This window comes from Platalea leucorodia (genome assembly GCF_965183815.1).
Source record: "Platalea leucorodia genome assembly, chromosome: 1".
Taxonomy (NCBI): domain Eukaryota; kingdom Metazoa; phylum Chordata; class Aves; order Pelecaniformes; family Threskiornithidae; genus Platalea; species Platalea leucorodia.
Genome location: NC_138823.1, coordinates 93,264,906 through 93,289,951, shown reverse-complemented (window position 1 = coordinate 93,289,951; position 25,046 = coordinate 93,264,906). Strand labels below are relative to the sequence as shown.

At 36.4% G+C, this 25,046-nt stretch overlaps 1 protein-coding gene across 5 annotated transcripts in view; it reads right to left on the bottom strand.

Annotated features, from left to right (window-relative positions):
- EXOC2 (exocyst complex component 2) overlaps window positions 1-25,046 on the bottom strand; it is a 135,152-nt gene that overhangs the window by 16,688 nt on the left and 93,418 nt on the right. For 2 of the 5 annotated variants that reach the window (XM_082314829.1, XM_082314830.1), the window contains exon 23: window positions 21,692-21,833. In XM_082314829.1, coding sequence (XP_082170955.1) covers window positions 21,692-21,833 — 142 coding nt within the window. Of the gene's footprint in view, window positions 1-14,530; window positions 14,958-18,339; window positions 18,429-21,691; window positions 21,834-25,046 lie in introns of those variants that run through there. The other 3 variants (XM_082314831.1, XM_082314832.1, XM_082314833.1) reach the window with 3 other exon arrangements.

The window sequence follows — 25,046 nt, the reverse complement described above, 5'->3', positions numbered from 1 at the left end:
AAACTTCTAGCTTGCCAATGCAGGAGTCATTCAGGAGATCTTCAGATGGCGTAGTGCTACCAGTTGTCCCACATGTAGTTCTCAGAGCTACGTTTCCCCCAAGTACTTAGATGACAGCATTCTACTATGAAACCTCCAAAGTGACTGAATAAGCATGCAAAAGCTGGAACTGCAATACCATATGCGTAATTTTAAGACCCAAAGAGGCTACAAAAACTTGCATGCACAACTAGAGCAAAAGTTGCACACACGGTAAATCTGAACTCATCAGGATGCTGCTTCTGTGCCAGAAGCCAGCACAGCTCTTCAAATATTCCCAGTCCTTCTCGAGTAACTTAATAGAGAGAGAGGATATGAGTGGCAAATATTTTTACATCTTCCACAGACTCAAGAGTTCAAAGAAAGAACTGAAGTTCAGCTAGGACAACTGAAACGCATGGGAAACGTTAACCCAGGCACCTCGGGTTTGACATACTTCAACTCTTGTGAGATCGGAACCTCATTTGAGATGGACAACTGGGAAGCTAACCTTGCCGCTGCCTCTCGCTGAACAAGCCTTTCAGCTTGCCTGCTGTGCAAAAAGGAGGAGGGGAGGATAAAAACACATAACTGTTTAGAAAAAGTAGGTGGTGTCAGCAGGTACCTCTGCTCATCAGCAGTAAACTACACCAGACATGAAGAAGGTCAAAAGAAAAAAAGTTCTGAGGGAAAGTCAGAGTCAAATAAAAATCAGGCAGGAATACTAAAAGCTGCTGCTCTTCTGTGAAGGAGTTAGAAAAGCCATCCATAGGAAGTTCCACAGTTTGACAGCTGTCACTCAATTTTGGCTTTTTTTTTTTTTTTTTTGAAAAGCAAAGAAAGAGAAAGATTCACCAAAGAGGAATGAGTGGTTCTCTGTATGTAAGCCACCAGTTCTGTTTCAAGACTGAGTTGACCGGCTTATTAGAAACCTAAGCTCTGAGGGACTGAAACAGAAATGAGTCTTGGGTAGGCACAGAGCCACCAATTTAGGAAACAACAGCGAGCATTCTGGCCTCTGTAGGAGGCCAGTACTTGCATGGGCAAGCAACTGCTGCTGGTGCTAGCGATGTTTCTTAGCGCCTCTGAAAAGAGAGCACTAAATGTGTTGGCCTTGAGGCTTGAACATGACTTGGTAGAGCTAGGAAAATTGATGCCTGGGAGTCTGAAATTTCAAATTTTAAACCCATCCAGTTGTATGCAATATTTTTACAATTTATTGTTCTGTTTGGCGAATTATGCCACTAACAGTCAATCAGTCTGAAAACTTTTTTTTGCCTGATTACTTTTTAATAAAAGCTTTCCTCAAAAACAACAACAAACAGAATTTGGTGATCCTAAGTGATTAATATTTTTCATACCTAGCTGCACAGCACTGATACTTGACTGTTCCTGGATGTTTCATTTGCTTATGCTGATAGAAAATTTAGGAATAATAACCCATAAAGGAGGATAAATAGAAAAAAAATTATGGTTTCAACTGCTCTGTTCTAAGGAAGGCACCTGCTTTTTAAATTATTTGATACATATTCTTTACAATTACATTACACCCATTGCCAGATTTAGCTGAATCGATATTGGAAACGTTCGCCTCTAAGCTTCAGATACACAGTACCAGACTTCACAGCGTCACACACAAAGTGTTTTGAACTGTATGTCAGTTAAGCTCCTGCAGCTCTTCTCTAAGTTTTTAATCTGCTATATGAAACTGCTGGGAAAAAAGTGCACACATCTACTGCAAGTCGTTAATCAGTGCTATGTAGTGCACATTAAAAAAGAAACTAATGAATGGTATCCACAAAGCCATGTAACTTCTTTAAACAGTCTGATTTGAACTGTTAAATTTCCTCTAGGTTTTGGCTGCATCGCAGCTGAAGCAATAGCAATATTTAACAACTGCTTTAACTACAATTATTCTAGCATGATTTCCAGTGTGGTCAGGACATTTTTTCCTCCATGAAACTCATGTTACAAAAGCAGTACTATGGGCTAGCAGGATACCCTGTGGGATAGCAGACTACTACTTGTATTTCTGCAGCTCTTGGAAAGGCAGGCTGTGCTATGCAGTACACTAAGTGAGCACCGTCCTGCCCCGCGCAGCCTGCTTGGGGATTTCAAGGTTAGATGGATGCCTCCTGACAAGCCAAGTTGCCCGGCTACCCGACACATACCACAGAATTTCACTTTTCAATCTAACCTAACCCATAACTTCCGACTAAAATCAAGTAATCTCTTTTTGAAAACTAAAAATACAAACAGGTAAGACAGAATGGGTGGGAGGGGGAAGAGGCACTAAAAAGTGAAACACTGTCTGAGGTTGCAGCAGGTCAGCAGAGTAGTCAGCACTGTCTGCATGCAGAAGTTGCTAGAAGAATTTAAGGAAAAAAAAAAATCTGTCTAGACATGCCTTGGTACACAAATTTTAATTTAAGAGACCTACAGAATAGCTCTAGCCTTCCCATACTTACGGATGACTGCCTGACACCTCCCAGAGCACGACGAAGCACTATCTATCAACTATCTTATCCCAAGAAATGAACAAGAGGCAACACAGACTAAAAATGAAAATTAAAATGAACACCAAAATATTTTTTATTTTTAGTATGCAGCATCCCAAATAAACATGATCTATAATATACCTTACGTGTAAAAGACTCAGGCTACAAAACTATGAAGCATGTATAGCAAATATTGTTTTACGTTATGTTGGTATTGTGAAGCTATTTGGAATAAATTTATTTATTGACTTCCTTCAGAGCATTTAACTCGAATTTGAAAAAAAAAAAAATTATACAAGCAATTTGGATTTAGAATTAAGTGCCCAGGATGACATGAAAGAAGAGGGTGGCATCTGCTACCCATGAGGACCAAGAGCATGCCTGAGGCTACATGAAGTGTATTTGAATCAAGGTGCTGTCCACCAAAACTATTTTGAAATTTAACATTTATAATCAGGGAAAATTTAATGTGATTGACAGTTTAATTCAATCGTAGGTATTAACTGAAGTAATTAAAATTCCATTATGAATGAAAACTTTGTATGTTTCTAGAAAAACAAACGATATTTGGCTCATTAGAAAATGCGCTGAATTATTTAATGTTTCTGAAAAATAATTTTAAAAGATAGCCACTATTTCCAATAACTACAGTGAAGGCAATACCTCATTTAGAAAATAGCGTTTTAATTTCCAAGAAGCCTATAGCTGTCAAGATAGTCTCCTAACTGTGGAACAGACAGAAACCTAGCTTGTTTGCAGACATGAGCCTTTCATGAACTGTAGCACTGGTACATGAGTATGTCATGCTATTTTACTGAAGTGTCCCCACCCACACAGTGATATCATCTAACCTGACACCCCGCAGATGTTTAAAAAAACAATAAAAAAAAAAAGTAGAGATGTGACTTGGAATTTCCCCATGGACATAACAAAGCAGCTCACCTCTACTCTTTACAACAGCACACAGGTTTCTCCGTTCAAAGACAGTTGATAGGAAATCAGCTTCAAATACCGGTACTACCAGTGGCCTGCTTTCTAAATTAAGGTAGCTAGACAAGCCTGTTTGTTTCTTCTTAATTACTAAAAATGTCTTTGCTATGACGCTTTGTTTTTTGCCCTGGATAAAAACATATTTAGAAACCTGTTTGTAGGATGCTATGAGCTGAACACTTATATCTAGCAGTAGCTCTAAAACTAGAGCTAAACTCCACCAGGTCATAACCTTTACCACCACTTGAGCTGCTTTATTTATTTATTATATTCCCTCCTTGTTTGGACTCACAAATCATTTTCAAACTGATTTTAAAAAAGCTAATAATTAGCAGCTGTCAAAAACCAAATAATGAGCAGTGCAAAGAATGGCTTTCATTAGTTATTGCTTCTGCTTTGCCCAAAGAAAGAAATATGGACACCGCCTCTTAGAGAATTAAATGGACATCATCATGTTCAGTAAATTCCTTACTTCACAGTAAGATTTATGCAGTCTCATTAATAACACTATTTTTACTACCTCCAAACATGATTATACATATTTTAAAAAACATACGTGCGTAGTATATTAACAAATTAACACGGCCCCATGTAAAAGAAAGGGTAAAGCTGGATTAAAGTAATTACTGGAAACTAATCTAGAACTGAAGATACAATTACAGTGTTCACAGACTTTTATGGATTCACATGATACACCTGAACCGACGGAAATGTCATACAACTGCTCCAGTGTTATTAAAGCAGAAAAAAACCCCACTTACAGACAGTGACTCCCGAGCCTCATTTGAATTTAACCAAGAATGTAAAACTTTACTCTAGGCCACTTCCTGCTATTGCTGGAAACATTCCCTCCTTTAAACGGAGATGGATTTCAAGGTACTGTACTTAGTGTTGTTTTGAGAGTACATTCAGAAGAAAATGTTAACGTGTAGGCAAACTGGAAACTCTCTGGAGAGATTACCCACTTGTTTAACCACATTTCCTGTTTTTTAACCCGTTTGTCCTAAGTCAGTCCTTAGACTACTGACAAAAATAGATACAAGTGTGCTATAAATAGCTCATTAGCAGGTCTTTCTTGGTAAAACTGAAAATGTTTTGATAAACCTATTGTTCTTACTAGCTCCATACTAATTAAACTGTGAATCAGATTAATGTTTCCTTGAAATCCTTCTCTGCATAGCTCATGGTAATTATAAACATACAGTGCCTTAGGAATCAGAGAAAAAGTCGTAAGAACTAATAGTGACCTAAAAAATAGGTATCAATAATTGAAATGTAATGAAGAAATCCCTGGTAATCTATCTGGGAAAGAGCTTTTACAAAGTGCAGTTCTGAAGCAAGGGAGGAGAGAGCCTGATCGGTCAGAGTCAGAGCCCAGCTGAATATTTTGAGATCTGAAAGCCAGAGTGCTACATCTTTGAATTAGTTGCCTTGCTCTTATTTTCAGCCATGACACTATGTTGATGTAACACAGTGAATGTCACTTGAAGGACCTGACACAAGTAGCGAAAAGACTACTTTCCAAAAACGTTAAACATGAAGGCTTTCAAGACTTATGTTACTTCCAGTTTTTGAACTATTTTAATTCAAGCAATAGAAATGTCATGATGTTCAAAGAACCTGAAAGTTTCTGCGTTTCAGCTGGCTTGAAGTAGCAAAAGCTCTAAAGACTGCCAATACTGTAATTAATACCTTTGTCTATGCATGAACTTCAGTCTACAAGAGATCATCAAAAGAGGATAAAACTGGTTCTGTGCCCTCGTGCAAAGCCCAAAATAAGATGTCTTTAAAAAAGAAGCTGCTGAGGCTGTTCTGAACTCTCTGCTACTCCATCAAACCTGCCAGAAGAATCTGAGGGACAGCTGACGAAGTCTGCAATCCAAATACTTGCTGCTTTCTGATCCTTCCCACACAGGTTAAAATCCACTGCTTCTTGGGACAGAATATAATCTGCTTTATCATTAAGAAGGAGCAAAACCTGTAAAGGCCAAAGACTACAACAGGAAATGCAAAGCCCAATAGTGCTTCACTTGGGAAGAAGAGATGTCTGCTAGCATCTAATACTTCAAAGATGTGCAGTATGTATGCATTTTATCAGGAAAGTTTTGTTAAGAGATGGATTTACTTTCATTTCTTCCATCAAACATAGTAACAGAAAACGTAAAGGGTCTTTTACCAACCCAGACCTGAAGGTCATGAGCAAAGGATGCTGCATACCATACTGGGAATTGAACCATAAAGACACTAAAATTACTTGAATTATTGCAGAATAAGCCAAATTTCAACCCATTAATCTGGTAACAAGAAATGTAAATGGCAAAAGGAAAAAAAAAATCAAAACCCTCTAAACCAAACAAAAAGCCTATGCACTAATATAAAAAAATACCCACTTTGGAGCTTATGGCCATCCATACTTCTTCATCTAGGCATACACAGGTATCAGCTCACCCAAATCACCACTGGTAAACAAATGCATCAATGACCCTTTGCTGAGCCCAGTACTTGAGATACATGACCCACAGAAACTTGTCTTTTTGTTGTTGTCATTTAAGTATTAACAACATTGTCTGGCACAGTTACAGCCATTAAAGAGTGCTCTACATGCACAGTTGCCCCATCAACGTGTGGCTGTAGCCCATGAACACAAACTTGAGACAGAATAAGAATACAAACACTTCGCAGCCAACAATGTGCTGCCCTACAGATTTAGCAGCACTTAAAAAATCTTACCTTTTGTATTTCAGTATTAACAGTGTTGGGGTTGTTGAGTCCTTTTTTTGATTGAATTTAAGTGGCTATATACATTTGACTTAAGGGGAAACCGAACAGTATCAAATAATCAAAATATCAGATATTTAAAGTATCTGGTTTGAGGTAGATGAAAAAAAATTGCACTATGAGAAAAGCCATTTCACCCAACTACAACATAATATATGCTAACCAAAACAAAACCACTGCTCTCCCTCAGTGGGAAAAATAGGTTCTGCAGAACGAAATTTATGTGCGAGATTCTTAGATATAACAAACCCTCCTTCTTGACTGGAAAATTAGTTCATCTAAGCATGCCTCAGTACTACCTGAACTTTTTCTACCAGCAATCCAGTAGCTGTAGGATGGCTTCCTAAGCAAATACTGTTTCATTCTCCCCAAGGAAAATTTCTTAAATTTTTAACAAATTCCCTCCTTCTGCCCCCCATCATTTTCAGCATATAATAGTCATAGCATTATCTATATAAGTTCTATTGTCACTAAATTTCCACTAAGAACAATTTTAATACTGAAGGATTTTCTTTTGATAAAGCAGAGAGCATTAATAACTAACATATAAGGTGCTGAAAAATCAACAGGGCACACATCCCTGGTATGACTAGGTTCCCACTGATTTTAGCAGTTTGTAAGGCAGGATTGAGATCCTTCTGTGTATATCCAGGACCTATGGTAGAGCGGGAACTTAACGGCTGTTTTCTGGCCGCAGAACATTAAGTTTCCAATGTCTGTGAGCAAGAGAAACACTGAGGCAAGACAGAATATTGCGTATAAGAGGGGACAGACTCCTTAGTGTGTGTGTGCATATTTGATATATATTAAGACTTATTTTGAAAAAAGCCATCTGTATCAACAGTTTTCTCATTAAATAAAGTTAGAGCACACTGACCAAGAAACTGCTCTGCTGCTTAAAAACTCTGTTTTTTTTCAGATTTCAGAAAAATAAAGAAACTGTGGAACAGAGCAACTGGTGGGTGGTAGATGTACTAGAGTATCATCATCTTGTAAAACTAGTACCTACATTCTTCTGAAGCCTGGTACTTATAATGTTTCCAGTACTGTACCCTGTTTGTCATTTACCTAAAGCATTTTCCAAATTCTTCCCAAGTGAGCCACTTAGGAAAAAAGAAACCAATTGTACCCCTTCACAATTTTGACATAGACTTCCAAAAGCCTGAGTGTGATAGCATCATATTTGGTGGTCCTTGCCAATCCCAGACACATCTCTTGCTTTACAGATGTGCAGGTTAATAATGTCCAGTCACACGTCTAGTTGTGTCAGTGGGAGTCGAAGTCAGCAACACAGACTAACCCCTTCACACTGCCCCCAGATATCCTGATACAGGAGGATTTATGTAATGGCAAGAAGCATAAATTTAAAAAGATTTGTTTCACAGATAAAAGAGGCTAGCTATATGCACCATAAAGATACAGAATGACCAATTCAATAGGAAAAGCAAGTCACTTCTTTAATTGTAAGGTATACTAAAAATCAACATCTCTATCAAAACTGAGAACAGTTGAATCAAAAAATCTCAAGCAATATTTCCTTTCATTAACACAAACCAAGCATAGTCTGCAAGAATATTCATTTATTTCTTTCAAACACATCATTTTTAAGGCACTCTGAAGGTGTCCTTTCATGATTTTATAAAACCTAAAATTATTAAAACCTTTCAAAACATAGACTCACTCAGGAAACTGTGTGTTCTTCTCATAATTCCTGAAGTCACTGGTACTGTAATAATAGCCTGTCATATGCAAAATGACAGCAATTTCATAAATGAAGAATGGGCTTAGAGATATACTATGTTTATGAATTTACTTCGGTTGTCACTCAAATATTATAAGAAACGAGAAAACTGAAGCCAACCAATCCAAAAGAGACCAATTTCACAAAGAAAGTATTTGAAACAATACAGACACTAATAATTTTAGTATCCAGTCATGTCCTGCAACTGTCTAACCTTCAAGCTACAGAAAAAACCTTAGTCACCAGTGAAACACATCCTGCATTTATTACAGTGACTTAAGACAGATATACTTTGGTAAGTAAAAGAAAAGGTAAACATGGCAAAAGGAAGTAGATTATGGACTTTTAAAAAGAGATTTTTTTTTTTTTTTTTTTTTAAGAAACTTTAAGAGTGGTGCTTTGAGCAAAAAGATTACTAGCAGCAATAAGATACACAATTGTCCTGGTTTCAGCTGGGATAGAGTTAATTTTCTTTTTAGTAGCTGGTAGAGTGCTCTGTTTTGGATTTAGGATGAGAATAATGTTGATAAGACACTGATGTTTTGGTTCTTGCTGAGTAGAGTTTACACTAGTCAAGGACTTTTTAGCTTCTTGTGCTCTGCCAGGTGCATAAGAAGCTGGGAGGGAGCATAGCTAGGACAGCTGACCCAGACTGGCCAAAGGGCTATTCCATACCATATGACATCATGCTCAGTATATAAACTGAGGAGAGCTGGCCGGAGAAAAAGGGCGATTGCTGTTCAGGAACGGGCTGGGCATCGTCGGTGGGTGGTGAGAAATTGTGTCGTATATCACTTGCTTTACATTATTATTATTGTATTATATTATTATTATTACTACCATTCTATTTCATTTTACTTCAATTATTAAACTGTTATTTTCTCAACCCACGAGTGTTTCTGACTTTCACCCTACCAATTTTCTCCCCTACCCCACGGGGGGGGGGGGGGGGGAGTGAGCGAGCGGCTGTGTGGTGCATAGTTGCTGGCTGGGGTTAAACCACGACAACAATTTTCCTGTCTTTTATGGTATAGTTTTGTTAATACAACTAATGATTTGAATTATATCAGAAGTACAATGGTAACAAGCAGGTGGCATAGATATTATATAAAAAACCCAATACTTTTGGAACCTGATTCTGCAAAGGTTGTGAATGTTCTTAACTCAAAAAATGCAAGCAGTCAGTCACCACACTGAAAGAAATCACAGGACTGGCTGTTAATATTTTTACATGCTTTCTTCCAAATTGCTTTGCGTACCATTTGTGGATACGCGGAATTTTTATTTGTCCTAAGTAACTAAATTCAGCAAATTGGCAACCAAATCAAAGGCAGGGTATTAGCTTACAAGGAAACACTAACAGGTAGCAGTATTTTGTAGACACGGTGGAAGTATAGAGTCATGGGAAAGATCTGACCGAAGAAAGGGACCACAGCTACAGATGCAGCGGCTTCTTTGGAAGACGTAGGAGGAGGTCATGCTCTGCTTCATTTCACCAAATTCTCAAATTTGAGTTCTATGGTAAAATCTAGTTTCTTTTTCGCAGACTTGGTAACTTGCGATGTTCTTGAAGAGGTAGTCATCGTTTTGACTTTCAGCCAGTCCTTACTTCTACCAATGTATGTATTTAAAAGTGCACCACGTACTGCAGTCAAATGCATGTAGATCAGCAAATCAGTAATAATTATTTACAAGAGTAGACCTTAAGTTTATGGCAAAAAATGCCATAAACTGAATTTCATGTAGAATTTTATTTATCTGTCTGTTTAAATAAGCAGTGAGTTGGAACCGGAGCACAGCAGCTTTTAGAGATGTTACTGCAGTAAAACAAACAAACCAACAACCGATCCAAAGCAAACCAACCTCTTACTGCCCTCTACTCTGCTAGGAAAAAGAAAAAAATGAGATAAAAATTGTTGCAAGGCACATACAGTATGCAGTGAGACCACATATTTATCCTTTTTATTAGAGTGAAGGTGAGTACTTGCACTGGCTTCCAGTGTTACTATTTCATAGTTTTTCACTTCAAAGTTTCACTGAATCCCTACAGCATTTTGAAAAGGGCATGGATTTGAAATGAAGAATGTCTTTGCATGACCTGAACAATAGATCCTTAAAAATTGTTCAAGTCCAAAATTAACATTTGGAAGCTATCTGGACTCAGGAGTGACCCACAATAACTGGAAAGCTTAGGATTTTTCACAGTTCAAAGTAAAGGCTTTTAATAATTTTGAATTACTTCAACCGCTGAACAAGTCCAACACTATAATTTCATCCACACATCAATAAAGTTTAAGTGTTTCATTAAATTTAAATTGCTATTCGTCGTGCAAAGAAATTTTAAGCTAATGAAATGCTTTTTATTACAATGGATCTGCTGTACTGTTAGAAGTCTATCATATTTTCCCACTTAAAAAGTAAGAGTTCAAGGGCTTGATAACTTGGCTACAGAGAGAATACGCTCCAGGCTGAATTTTGTATAGAAGTTTTGTATAGAAAGCTGAGACTTTTTGTTACACTAAAATTTTCAACTTAAAAACACACACACACCCCCCTGGGAAGAAAGTGTTACTGAAGCATTGAGCAGACAGCTATTTTCCCACTCTGCTAGTTTAGCTGCCCAGTGGCAAGGTACATCCTGGAGACTGTATTTTCATCAATGTATTTAAAGCGTCAACAACTACAACATCCTTAACTACTGCACACATTCAGGGATTAGAAAATAGTATTTTTTATCACTCCTCTTTCATCTTGAATTCAGTATTGTTTTTACACTTGACCATAGACCCCTTATGCAACATTTCAAACTGTAACCAAGAATGTGAACTGACCAGCGGGTTTACTAAGGGCATCAAGGCTTTTTGACCTGAGCTGCCTGGGGCAAACCCCAGGTATTTTAAGATGATTCTCTGCATCTGCACAGGTGGTACAGGAGGTACTGTAACACTGTATTTTGTACGGCCTTGAAGAATCCCCACAACAAGACGCTAAGCACCTTTATCAGGGGAGAACACATAGTGTTATGGATTGTTTCTAACTAGTACCTACACGCTAAAGGTTAACATGACAAAACTACTCTCTAAGCACAGCAATGTGAATTATAGGAACCATATAGGCAGCTCCCCACACAGACAAGCCTGATAATTTTGATGCAACTGAGTTTACTTAGACCAATAGCAAAGTTCTGACTTGGAACTTTCCATTTAAACAACACACAGAAAACTCTGAACCATTATAATTTGAGCTAGAGGACTATGACTTAGCTACAAACAGCAGCAGACAAACCTCTACTACAGATCAACCATTAGCCTTAAATGAGAGCCACAGTCATCTATGTGTAGGTAACAACAACACACTAAAGTTTCCCAAATATTAATCATGACTTGTAGATGCTCCTTGACCTCACAGTGCTCCCATGCACACTCTGTCTTCTGAAACGAAGACTATGACCTCAATACGATACTTTATTAATATTCCACAGTTTAAAGTTCCACAGTTTCTACAGCATATCAATCTGCCTTGAACCCAACTTTTAAAATGGATGCCTTGGTTTCCATGGGATCTTGTCTGCAGCCCTGACAACCTCAAAACAGGATTAATGTTTTGTGTATGTAATTGTATGCATCAGCTGATACAATATGAAAAATGCAACTGTTACAAGCGAGCAAAAAAATTTAAATATAAAATTAAAAAAAGAGATAACCCTGAGAATACACTTAAACTCTCAGCAGATAAATGCTGTATAGTAAAAAATTAGTTCTGTCAATACAGAATGCCAAGACCCACACACTCACTGACAGCCATGTAACAGCAGCGCAAGCAGGAATGCCTTTGGGGTCTGGCTAGAGATTGTCAAAGTGACTTTAAAACAGTTCTGGGGTACAAGAACAGAGCAGTCCCAAGATCTTTTAGCAGCAAACACTACCCAACTGGGTATTATATGAGAAAGAGCAAAGCATCTACAGGAAGCACACCTGTGGAAATAAATCATTGTAGGAAGAGAATAAGCCCAAGCTAAAATGCTTAACTAAGGAGCCTGAGACAGACCCAACCCCACAGTTTGGGACTACAGGTAATTTTATTTTTCATGTGACTGTCTTTCCTCACTCCACTTGTTTCATTACACCTCAGTTTGTTAAAGACTGCCACAGAAACTACCTTGAGCATTACCAAAATAAAAAAATTATCTAGTTTCTAAGGGTAATGATTGAAGGAGCAGTCTAACACTGAATCTACTCGAACACCTCATTCACAACCAAGGTTTTAAGTTTTTTGGCTTATAATCAAACTAGTAATCAAATAAAAAGAAATAATAGTAATAGTGACTATTGATTTGGAGTTCTAAGCTTTTGGCTTTTTATATTACGACTTTATTGTACCTCCCTCACCTCCCTGGTCTTCAGTTCTGGCTCCCAAACCCATCTGAAGCATCACCAAGCTCTTCCTCTCCCACCCATCCATCCCTCCATTCCTACTCACCTACCCAACCTGTAAACCCAACCTGCCAGTGCCCCAAAACTGTTTCCTGCCTCATTCCAGTAACATTGCGGCACCCAAAGCAATCAGTAAACCAAACAGTAAACATTAAGATGGCATTTGTGCCTACCAAATACAAAGTAGACACGAAAGCGTTCACTATGCCAACAAGTTAGACCACTGAGTATTGTTCTGCTGATGACATGATTTATTATTACTTATGTTTTATTGAAGCAGTTGGGGCAGTATGAAACTTGTGTGGATATCCCCTCATTCATGCATGTAATGAGGGGTGCTGGAAAAGGAAAAAACAATGCTTGCCCTTTCTCCTCTATGCATTATCATTGATTCTAATCCCTGATTAATTTTCTGCTTTGAGCAATACAGAGATCAGATGCTATTATCAAAGGCAGTCATAAAAATACGAAATAATATTAAAATAGCTTAAGTATTTTTTGAAGCATGTGCTTGAGGGTCTAAAAAAATATTTAGGTTTCCTTGTAACAAAAAGAAGGTTGTTGACATTAACACATGTCCACCCAGAGATGGACTGCGAACTAACACTATGTGAACTAGAACACGCTGAACTGATGACAAGTTTCCTAGGTAAAGATCAAACTGGCCTTTGAAATGCCAACCTGGAGACAAGTACGGTACAACTTCCTACAACTGGCTAGACAACAGAAGAGACTTCTGAGTTGTCAGACACCGCTGATAAGTAAATCCTCTGGAGTTGCAATAACTATCATCTCATTTAGGTATTAGAGAGAGATGGTATTAGAGACTTCTAATACCATCAGTTAGAAAGGATATGTGAATAGACAGAATTCTCAAGCTAAAACAAGACTAGGATACAGTCTGACCACGGAATCACAGCAAGATTTCTTTTTAGAGATACAAGGCTTTTGTGCTCATGCTCTTCCCACCCCTCAAGTAATATAAATAAAGCCTGTCTTAGGTCTTCAAAATTTACAGATGAGAAGGATTTTTTCCTTATCATATTATTTCCCTTTTTAAAATACACCCTGCTTTAAACAGGCAATTTACAAATTTGCTGACCACTTAATTTTGCAGTTTGAGAAGAATGCAGGTTTCCCAACTTTTAATGAAAAATGAAAGAAAATGTTTTTTGGAGCTTAACTACTGAAGCTTAATAGTCTTTAGCAAAGCATAGACAGAAATGCCACAAGGTATTGCAGGAAGGGATTTGACAGGTAATGCCAAAGAGAAGCTGGGAGAGATATGGGTGACAGTCTAACAAACAACTACTGGTAGGCTTAATAGCAGAAAACGCTATAAAGCGGAACTGTGTGTGAAGGCAGACATGGGCAAAGCAAGAGGAAGCATAAGAAATAAAATTAGTTAAGTTGCAGATGAACTTCTACTGCATGCTTGCACACGTGAAGTCTAGAGTCTGCTGGGACCAACAAGAAACTCAGTTCAACATTAGCAACAGAAAATCTTGCATGCAAGAAGCATGTGGAAGCACAATAAGATATCTAATAAAGTCTACACACAAGTGCAATGCAATATGTGGCAATACTGGAAAATGCAATTTCTCTCCAGGATGGTTTCTACCGAGATCTCTGCAATAGCCAGAAATTAAAGATAACCTGCTGGCAGAAACTACAGGAAGTGGAGAAACAGTTCCTTCTCCTGTTCTCATCTTTTGCAAGTGTTCCCAAAGACAGAGAGGGTACAATGTCCATTCCATTTCACCAGCTAGAATGATCCTTAACATTTATAATTCAAACACCAGTGTAATATGTTAAAGAAATCTCACTGTTGTCAGAAGTGAGAAATATAATGAAACCTGAATGTCTGAAAGCGAAATTGAAGAGAAATCTGAGGTTAAAATGAAGTTACACAAATGAAGGCATTTTTGAAACATGCAGTGAAATTTGTGCTTATATTTCAAGCAGCAAATTATATATATATATATATTTTTTTTTTTTTTTTTTACAAAATTGAAAGGCTACAATAGGGTAACCCCAACTTTGAAATTTTAGTATATGATTCTACTCTGCAAAGAGTTACATGTAGTAAATCAAATGCAAGAACTGCAGTCATGCAACACAGATTGTCACACTTCTTGGCTGAAAAGGTTATTTAAGGAAGTTGAATTCAGCTCATCCTAATAAAATATCAATTTACTAACATATGTTGCAAATGCAGTTAGTTTGGATGAGAAATAGCATAGTTTAGCAGGAGTACTTAAAGAGTACTGTGTATAAGAACATGCTGGTGCTCCAAAGGTTTCTCTACAAAGGCACAACACACCAACACAGATACACAGCTGTTTCTTCAAGTGCTGATTCCCTTTTGTGCAGCCCTGTGTTTATGTAGTCTCCTCTTTTTTTTTTTTCTTCCTCCTTCATGCACCCCAGGTGAGCTTGCTGCAGCTCAGTTCTTCCAGGGTACAGAAAAGAGACCCAGCTATACTTCATACTCACCTGCTAGAAAGAAAAAAAGAAAAAAAAGAAAGAAAAAATCACCTTGCTGCTGCAATTGCTAGCAGTGAAAAGTAAGTTCCCTTTTCAGTAGCTAATATCAGCACTCTCACCAACTCTGAACCCCCTGTGCACTCTAAACTGCAACCTGAGAAACACTGCAAGAAAACAAAACACAATGGCGTACAATGAAAGAATGTGCAGACTGTAAGACATGTAAGGCATCAGCCTGTCCTCCTATTTCAGCAGCTAGACAAAAATAATTAGCTAGTGGAATATATTTGTGACTGTGTCACGAACAGTTAAACAACTGGCATTTTGTAAGAAAAAAAGCACAATTGACAAGTACTTTAGCAACTTTATTTGCCAATGCAGAACACTTTTTTTTTTTTTAAATATTATGGCATTTATTTCTTATATGCAATAGAACTGCAATAGCATCATTGTTTTCTTCCTGTTCGCATACAAAGAGTAACTGGCACGCTATATGCCTGCATCAAAATAGCAGAATTTGGCCTTACTAAAGCATAAAAAGACAAACAATTTCTAAACACAGGACATTAATAGTTTGAGATCTGTTGGAGTTCAAAATCATCTACATCTAGTAAGATAATTCTGAAGCCATCCATTTGAAGCATTAGAAGAAATCTAAAGGGTTACAGAGATTTCAAACCAAACTGTTTTGCACATTTCATCAAAAAGTAATTGCCTATTTCTCAAAAAAAAAAAATTCTACTATATCCAGATGTTTTTAAGATGTAAATGCACTTGTCATCTTTCATGTAAGCAGGGTGCTGGTGCCCCAAATTAAACAAAAGAAGAAGAGTTAGGGTTGACAAGTATGTCGCTGTGTAACTACAAATTAAATATGCCTTTTGATATTTCATTTTTAACTGTTGAGTACCTTTTCATCAGGCTATTGCCATTAGAAGTTTTTTATTAGATTTTTAAATTAGACAAATAACAGATAAGAGATGTGACAAGTACAACAAATCTGATTTAGCAGATCTGACGCACTTAATCTTTTACTGTAAGAGTGGCATTTGATATATTTGAAATGTTTCAAACAATGCTCCCTTAACATGCCAAATAAGAAGAAATTCAGATTTAACTCTACTATATTCAATTTATACCAAGTACAGAATGAATATCTAAAAAACACAATCAACTTTCAACTGAAAGTGCGAAATCACCTGAAAACTTTCAATGCAATGTGAAATTTTAAATACTAAAAAAAAACCCTCCCCAATATCTGACAACACCAATGAAACACAGAAGATACATATTTTAAAAAGATTGTTAGACTAGCCTCTGCAACTCCATATGCTGTGAACTTTGAGTGAATGTTGGCCAGACTGCACAGCAGCCAGCATTTCAAACATAATTTATGACGAGAGATCACCATATCCGAATTCCTCAGAAAAATAAATGAACACTAACTTTTTGTGTGGTAAACAAATCCACACTTACTAGAGTCCCAAATTTATGTAGCTGTTGTATATCTAAACAAATAAAATATAATTAAACTTGCCACATTATTAAAAATAATTTGACATTTGTATGCAAAAGCTCACATTAATAATCTAAAAGACTGAATGCCCATATACAACTACTTTTGCTTGTACTGCACAAATTTCAATACACAAAAATCTTTTCTATCCAAATTCAGAGTAACACAACCACCTCGTTAACCCTTCAAAAGACTATAGGCTTGGAATCCAGAAGAGATGACAGAGCCTGATTTCTCTTGTCAGGTGACTAAGATAAAATATATGCATTTAAAATAGAATTAAAAAAAAAACAAAACAAAACACAACAACAAAACACAACCTACTACTGAAAGAGAGAAAAATGAACAAAACCGAAAAAACCTTGTACGCTGAACTAGCTAATTGACCAGTATACACAAAAAAAAAATCTAAAAACATACTCGCAACTGATTAATGTTATGTTTCCCATTATCCCTTTCATCTCTTTAAATTCTCTTAATAACATAGATTAAATTAGAACAATGTTTCAAACAAGAAAAAAGAACCAAACTAGATTTCATTGTTACTGCATGTTAAAATTGAAGTCTTTGTTGTAAAGACTCAGAAGTCAACATTGAAATTAAAATGAAAATTTACATGAAAGTTATTTATTAACAATAAATCTAATTAAGTTAATCATACCACCTTCTAACACCAGCAGTCACACCTTACATGAAAATAAAGGGGCAAATGTATAATTACGTTGTGCACAAGTTCTTTCTGACATTCAAAACTTTCATATTGAAAAGAGCACGTATGTTGAAAAACTAAACAATAAAAGTTTTAGCACATAGGCTAAATTAAAATTTGCCCCATGCAAACAATTTGCCCCTCCTTATATTTAAAACTGTAACAAAAAACATATGTATAAGTAAATATCTGATAACTCCAGGACAATTGCCTAAGTGAGCAAGGCATATGCTTTTTCCACACTGACAGAAACATGGTACAAGCCTTTAGTATTACATGTTTTTCAAAGCTTGCTCAAAAAGACAGGCTTTTTAACCTCATTCTAATTTCTTCAGAACTGTTCATTTTATTACAGTTGTTCTTGTCCTTCTATTTTCCCTTCTATTTCCCCATGAATTATATGTTGCAAGGAAGTATGGTCCCCAGTACTTACAGACAGATGACTGCAAAGTTGCCAATGATAAACTGATTGTCAAGGTTTTTGGATAAGATTTGTCTGAATAGTCTATATACTACAAGGCTTTAGGTAGTCAAATTAAACATGAATGTTCAAATTGATAGGAGTCAAAGAAGGCGTTTTAAAGATAAAGACAAAAACGTTTAAGCGAGTTATTAACATGACATAGAAATCCCTGTGGAGGCAGGGACAGAATCCTGCCTCCACTTTTTTTCCCCCTTTATGCTTCACTCAATTCTCAAAATCTGTAACAGCTGAAGATAGATTTTGCCTGTAACAGCTCCACTTAATACAAAACCCAGTTTTATCACCAAACCAGCCTCCATTTCATGAAGCAAGTCAAGTGTACCCGTGTGGGAAAAAAATGTTATTACTTAAAGACTGGATTATACTTGATTGTCTTTGTGTAGTTTTTTTCTGTACATAATTTTTACTGACATTGAAAAGAAAGCAAACAAAAAACCAGAATGGAAACCAGAAAATTCTCCTACTGCATTGGTCTATATGGTTCAACAACAGAATTGGTAATGCATACATGTAACTTGTGTACAGTAGATTTATACAGATTTGAGTCATTTGGCTGATGTTGTAGACCTTGACTTTTGTAGCCTTGATTCTAAAAAAGAAACAATGTTGATAGCATTGGCAAGGGAAAACATTTAGGCCATTGTTGTGTTTCTCGGTGGTACTGCCTATACATAGCATGTAGCGTTGCCTGTAGTGTTACAATATCGTAATATATACATACCTTCTGCCAGCTGTGCAAAGAAAGCGATCAGCAACATCAATAGGCTGTCATCCCTAGAGGACAAAAGTGCAAGATTGAGGAGATTTCTTCGATTACACTGCAGCTTTTGGTAAACTCACTGATCTAGTGAGTATCAGACTTCTCTGCCCTTTTATTTGCACTTCAGGTCTGTCCTCTGTTTGTATAATCCCTTTCAATCCATTTCTGTGTTAATTCCATTTCTAAATCCTACCCTAATTTACATTTCTACCTTGCTCATCCAGCCCTGGTTTCCCCCTTTGTTCCACCTTCGTTCCTGGCTTGATACCAGTCTTCATCACAAGCTTTCGGTTCCAGTCTGCTCCCTCCCTTGCAGTTACCTTATTTTCTACCAGCACCGGTATCCTCCCCATGAACAATTCCGTCTACCCAAAAGCATTACCTTCCCGATAGCCCAGATCAGGTCTTCTCTGCATTCTATTCAGCCTTCTAGCTTCTTCATTCTGCTCGGTAACAGCAGGGGGAGCATCAAGAAAGGAATGCTTGCTAGTGCTTGACCAGTACAACTGTTCAAAAGAGTTGCAGTCTTGAAGATCTAGGCTGGACTAGCAACATGGTGTCCCAACTGGTCAAATTTTCAATCGCCAGATGGAATGCTTGAAAGTTTCAGACCGCATCAGGGAAATTATTTGCCTTTTACCTTATTTTTTAAATATGGGCAAATTGATGTCTTTTGCCCTCTTCTTTCCATTCAAAAAAAAAGAATTCTTGTCAAAATTTGCTTTTTTACTATCACTAGTACTATTTGAAAGCTAATGCAGAAACATCATATAAAAAAACTTCAGGCCAAACTATTATGTCTTGGCAATGAGGCATAGTTGTATCCACTAAGGAACATGGAGTATCTTTAATTATGCAACACTACACGTCATTGATAGTACCACTCAGGAACACAGCTCAGGCCTAAATGTTTTGTCTTGCTAACACCATCAACTTTTTTTCTTTTTTAAAATTAAGGCTACAAAAGTCAAGATCTAAACCAGTCAAATGACTCAAATAAAATCTTTAAATTTTGCAGTCATAAAGGTTACTGAAGAACAGATAGTAATTTCTACTATACAAATAATTGTTTTTCCTCAACAAATCCATGTGTCGATCTTTAACAAATCCTTGAGTGAACTGTGTGTTTAACTCAGTGTGACCCACTCCCAGTCATCTGTATACTATTTTAGTTTAATAAAGTAGATACTTTTCATGCTGTACTTGGATATGAACTGTAAAGTAGAGCTTTGCTTGGTTTGGGATTTTCTAAGAGGAAAATGAAAGGATAGTATGTCTACCGCAGTACTAACTGCATCTTTTAGATTACATAAGGGTATAGTTTCTCAACTATAATCTTGTTGTACAATTTAATGCTGTTTGTAAATACAAGTTTATTGGAAAAAAATCAATTATATGCGTGCTGGGTGATTTTTTTTTTTTTTTTTAATTGAATACCAGAAAAAGTCAGATTCTCATATGCCCCATGAAGAGGTTTGTGGTTTTGGTTTCCCCCCATCCCCTTAGTCCTTTTCAATAATGAAGTTCATCTACCTCCTCCAACAGGGAGGCTTTCCCAGTCACTAATTTTATCTTCAGAGCACCAAATATTTTCAGAGACAACTAACCATTGCTATAAGGAGACAAACTGAAGGTGCTCAAAGTTACTCTTTTACACCAATAGTCAGCAGGGTACATTTGACAGAATTTGTCCATCAGAAAGATAGTTCATCAAGGTGGAGAAGCATGGAAGAAGTGACTATATGTTCCTTATTAACATGTCTAGCTTGGGGATTAAAAACAACAACAAAAAAAACCCAAACAACTTTTTTACTACTTTGAATTGGCACCTCTTGGCCAACACTATGATATGTAACCCTGAAGAGGAGTCTCTAATATTCACCACCTTCCCTTTGACTTTTGCCAAAAAGTTGCAGAGAAAGTAAGTAAAACCAACTATATATTGGACAACAACAAGACCAAGGCACGCCTCTAACAGAAATTCAATAATCCCTTTAAATGAAAAAATACTACAGAATAATCCTAAAGGCAACGCGAGTCTAGTAAGTAGATCCGAATGCACTAGATCAAGAAATGAGCGTATAAAAAGCTGACACAACAGCTTTGTCTTTGTTAGCTGGTGAGAATGCAAACACGCCAAGCAAAAAACATACTTCAAACATGATGAGAAGTTATGCATTATTCAGATACAAATTTGAATATGCAAGATTAAAATCTAAGTTATTTCCACTATAAACTGTATTACAGCATATATTCTGAGCACAAAAGTAGTTAACAAAAGATAGAAGAGACACTTTTCTCTAAGGTACTAAACCCTAAAATCTTTGTGTTTTTAAGGCCCAGTGAGCAAGCATTGCAGCTCTTGATTCACAGATTACAAGCGTGCTTCTTGTAATTACCTCCCTATGAAATTTTGAAGTACCACAAAATTTCTACTGAGCTTGCCATATACAACTCAATGAAACAATCAAAACAAGAAAGTACAAATTGTCATGTCAATCATTCATTTACTGAAAATTAATAGAAGATCACCTTCAAAATGCCCCATACTACTGTACTGCAACTAATTTCTACTTGGCATTAACCAGGCATTCATGTGATAAGTGATTTAGATATATTAGTTTTAGATATGACAAATTAGATGTTCAAAGGACCTAAATGTTAAGATGTGCACAGTATTCACTACTTAAAAAAACAAAACAAAAACCCAACAAAACAACAAAAAAACCAGAAAACCAAACGCATTTATATTATGCTTCCTTAAAACAGAGGCTCTTAAAGCACCTAAATAATGACTAACACCTCAGTCATTCTAAATACCTTATACTTGCCCTTCTTCGATGGTTTAACATTCTTTGCTGAACTACTGTTATAGTATGCATCTTCTCATAATTTTACCTTTTCAGAACTGTAATTACATCTATTACAAAAGTAGCCAGTTTCTTTGGAAAAAATCCCAAACAATCTCAATGCTATTTTCTTATGAAATTCAAAGATGTCTTTTATAATTCTTTCTATTATATATAACCAATGAAGCAAAATAATCACAAAAAACAGGTATTAAAGAGATTATCAATGATAAAAGCTACTTTAATAATTTGGGGGTATTTGAAAAATGATTTAGGAATTAAGTAAAGTCTGTGAGAAAGAACTTATAATAAGAACTTGTCAAAAGTTAAAAACACAGACTAGAAAAAAGTTTTTAATTGTACAGTATATTTTAGCTCCTATCAATCACTGCTAAAATAATTTCAGAGTTTAATAAGCAGATATTTACCTGCTGGAACAAGACAATCTTTCCAATCAAAATATCCTGCATAAATGCCAGGTTCTAATGACCCAACTATCGGATCTGCCTTGAATTCAATGTACATTTCAAACAGTCTTTGATCCAGCTCTTTCAAGGATTCCATACTAACCTAAAAAACAAAACAAAAAAAGTAAGAGAAAGAACATAATAAATAGTCATTAATTACAAGAATTAAATCTCATGTCGTCTTTAATTTTTGGTAAAGAGTAGCAATTACTTACACATTTCAGTTCATAATTACATATATAAAAACCTAGGAACTTCCATATTATCTGTCCATTCTACCCACTATAATTTTTTTTCTGATTGTGCTCAGCAACAGACATTTTTGGGAAAAGTCCAAGGAATACCAAAGCATGCAGATCACTCTAATTCTCTAATGGCATGATTTTTTTCCTGCATGTCAGGAGGTCTTGATCTTGCACCAAATACACAACTGACTTTTGTCAATGCTTTAAAATATGCCCATAATAATTTCCATCCTGAAACATGGAGATTTTCGTATAATACTTAAGATCTACCAATTGTAATACTACAATTTCTCACTATCTGCTCTATATTTGAAAAATACACATATTTATTCAGGAGTCTCTGCCTTCTGAAACTGTACATGTGAACTTCCCCGCTCTACTTCAAGGCATATCTGTACAACAGATGCATAAGCTGCAGCTCACCAGCATCTGCAGAATTTCTCTCTTCAACAGCTCTCTATACAATTCTTAGTAATTCACACAACTTAGCCACACTGAAAGCTAAAGGGATATGCACAGTTTGTTCATAGTACCTGAACAACTTTAATAAAAAGTTATAGGTACCCCCTGTAATTATAGCTTCTAAAACAATTCTGGAACACAATGCGTATCATAAAATGTTAAGTAGAAAGTCAGTATCTTCGGATGGTAATGGATGCTAAATGCAAATAAAATATGCTGAAAATATCATGCGACTTCTACTTAAATGTATTTATGTTTATAAGTAAGAGCTTAAGCAATAGCGAAGTAAAGCTTTTAAACTAGTACTCATTTTCCTCAACCATTAGGGAAAAAAGCACGTGCGTGTATATATATATATCTTCCAGAAGCAAAGGGGTTTAAAAGTGAGGAAGAAGGCAGGGCTCTAGATCAACCTGGGAATTCAGAAGAAAGAAAAGAAGAATACCAACTCCTTATCATTCCTTTCTAAAGATTTAATGCTGCAAGCTGCAGAATAAGGGATGAAGCTTATTCACTGCAGGGATGTCTCTAAACTGTGTTCTCCTCTGGCATGCCTATATTGTTAAGTGAAAAGTGAACTGCAATATTTGAGTCAGGAATAGACAGACAGATAAGCCTTCAGGAATGAGATCATAAGTGCAGGGGAAAACAGAGGCATTGTTGAGGTCAAAGTTGCTGCCAGATTCAGGAAAGTTGGGATGGTGAAGTTGGTGCTCAGAAACAAGAGACACCACCACTTTCCTGCTTTTCTGTCTGATGAGCCTCTTCTAATTTGTCACAAGAGGATCTATATCCCAAAGATAGGATTTTCATGAGGCACTGAGAATTTGGTCCCAGGAGATGATGAAGGCTATTTTCTTCTTCTTTCCCTTCTACCCGACCATTGACAGTCAAGACTTGAAAAAGAACACCACACAAGAACATACATAAATCTCACTCTTTTTCCCCTTACACAGGATCACAGAAATGTAAACCTGGAATGGGTTTCAAGACATTCTTCACTTCAGTTTCTTATGATTAGGGAGAATAATTATCTTTAGACCATTCCTAATTAGGGTTGAGCTAGTGGGAAAAATAAAGTACAAGTTCCAGTGGGAAGTCCCTGCAAACACACACTCATTCAACGAATCTGTGAACCAACTGCTTCAGTTGTCCTTAACAAAGTGTTTTAGAATTAAGTAATTCCACCTTCCCCCTTCTGCAGTCATTCAGTACAAAAGATTATGTACACGTTCAGTACAGGTTTTTTGTTTTCTGCGAGTCCTCTTCAACCTCTTTCAAGTTCAATGCACAATTAAGATAGTGATGGGTAACCTTGTATTTCAGCTGGTGGAAAGATTACAAGAAAGAATGAACAATTCAACTGAGTGTTATTTTGAGCCCAGGATTGGGGGTGTGTGTCTGTGTGAAGCAGAGTAGAAGGCCTCAACGACTTCCACTGTGTATACCCATTTTCCTGACTCCCAAGTGGGGTAAATGCTTATAAAAATATACAATTCTCTCATTGTTATCTTTTTGCTGTGAACTTCCCTGTAACTACAGTTTTCAATTTTTGTATTAAAGCCATTCTGAGCCTCTATCCTAGTAACCCCTCTGCCTTATCTAAGTCTCAGAACTGTGGAAACAATTTTATTCAGAAGCTTAATCAATAAGCTAGGATGTATGTTATGGTATACATAATTTTTTTTCCACTTGCTAATTGACTAAACTGATGATAAAAAGTTGAATTAAAGAATCGCCACAGAAAAGCACTTAAGAGAGTTATGTAGAAATTAAATATAATTACTGGTGAGTACCATAAGTATGTGCCAAGATGGCTCGTGCTAAAGCAGAGTATAAAGTTTGGCCATTTTATGTAACTTTGTATTTGGCACACTAAGAAAAAAAATGGAACCATGTAGAATGTAAGGAAATTTTCTTAGTTACCATTTTATGATTTCTCTATTTTCAGCATATTAGATAATAATGATTTCCCTCCTAACAACGGCGACTTTAAAAAACCCCCAAACAACAGATAGTTTTTACTAACATACACTACAAAATTCACTTTAAAATTCAATTTATAAAGCTAACAGAATTTAAAAGTATAGTTTTGTTTCAGTCTTCTCAGATAAAAACAAATTCTATTCTTCAAAAATTTTGTCAATTCTTTATTGCAATTTTTTTATCTAATAGTTAAATAAATTAAGAAAAACTTACAGAAATTTAGGTGACAGAACAAAAAACTGAAACAATCACTCAACCCCTCTAAACCTCTGTGAGCTTCTAGCCTCTCTTAAAATTAATGAAGGGTTCAAAAATTGCCCTCTTAAGATGACTAATTATCCAAATCCTCCCAGCTAGCGTTACTGATTGATGTGTCCCGTATATGCAGTAGTGCACCACTCAGTGCTTTCAAAGGGTTAAAACAGATTTGAAATTAATCTGTGACTTGAACATTTAAATTTTGTAATTTATAAACCTACCAGACTTTTAATGGCAATACTTTGATGTGGCTGTACAAGACAGAGTATTGAATACATACATAACAGATGTCTTATTTGCTTATACAGCCAACACTGATTGTACCTAGCTCAACTCTCAAGTTGTCTCAGTAGCAAAGAATGGCA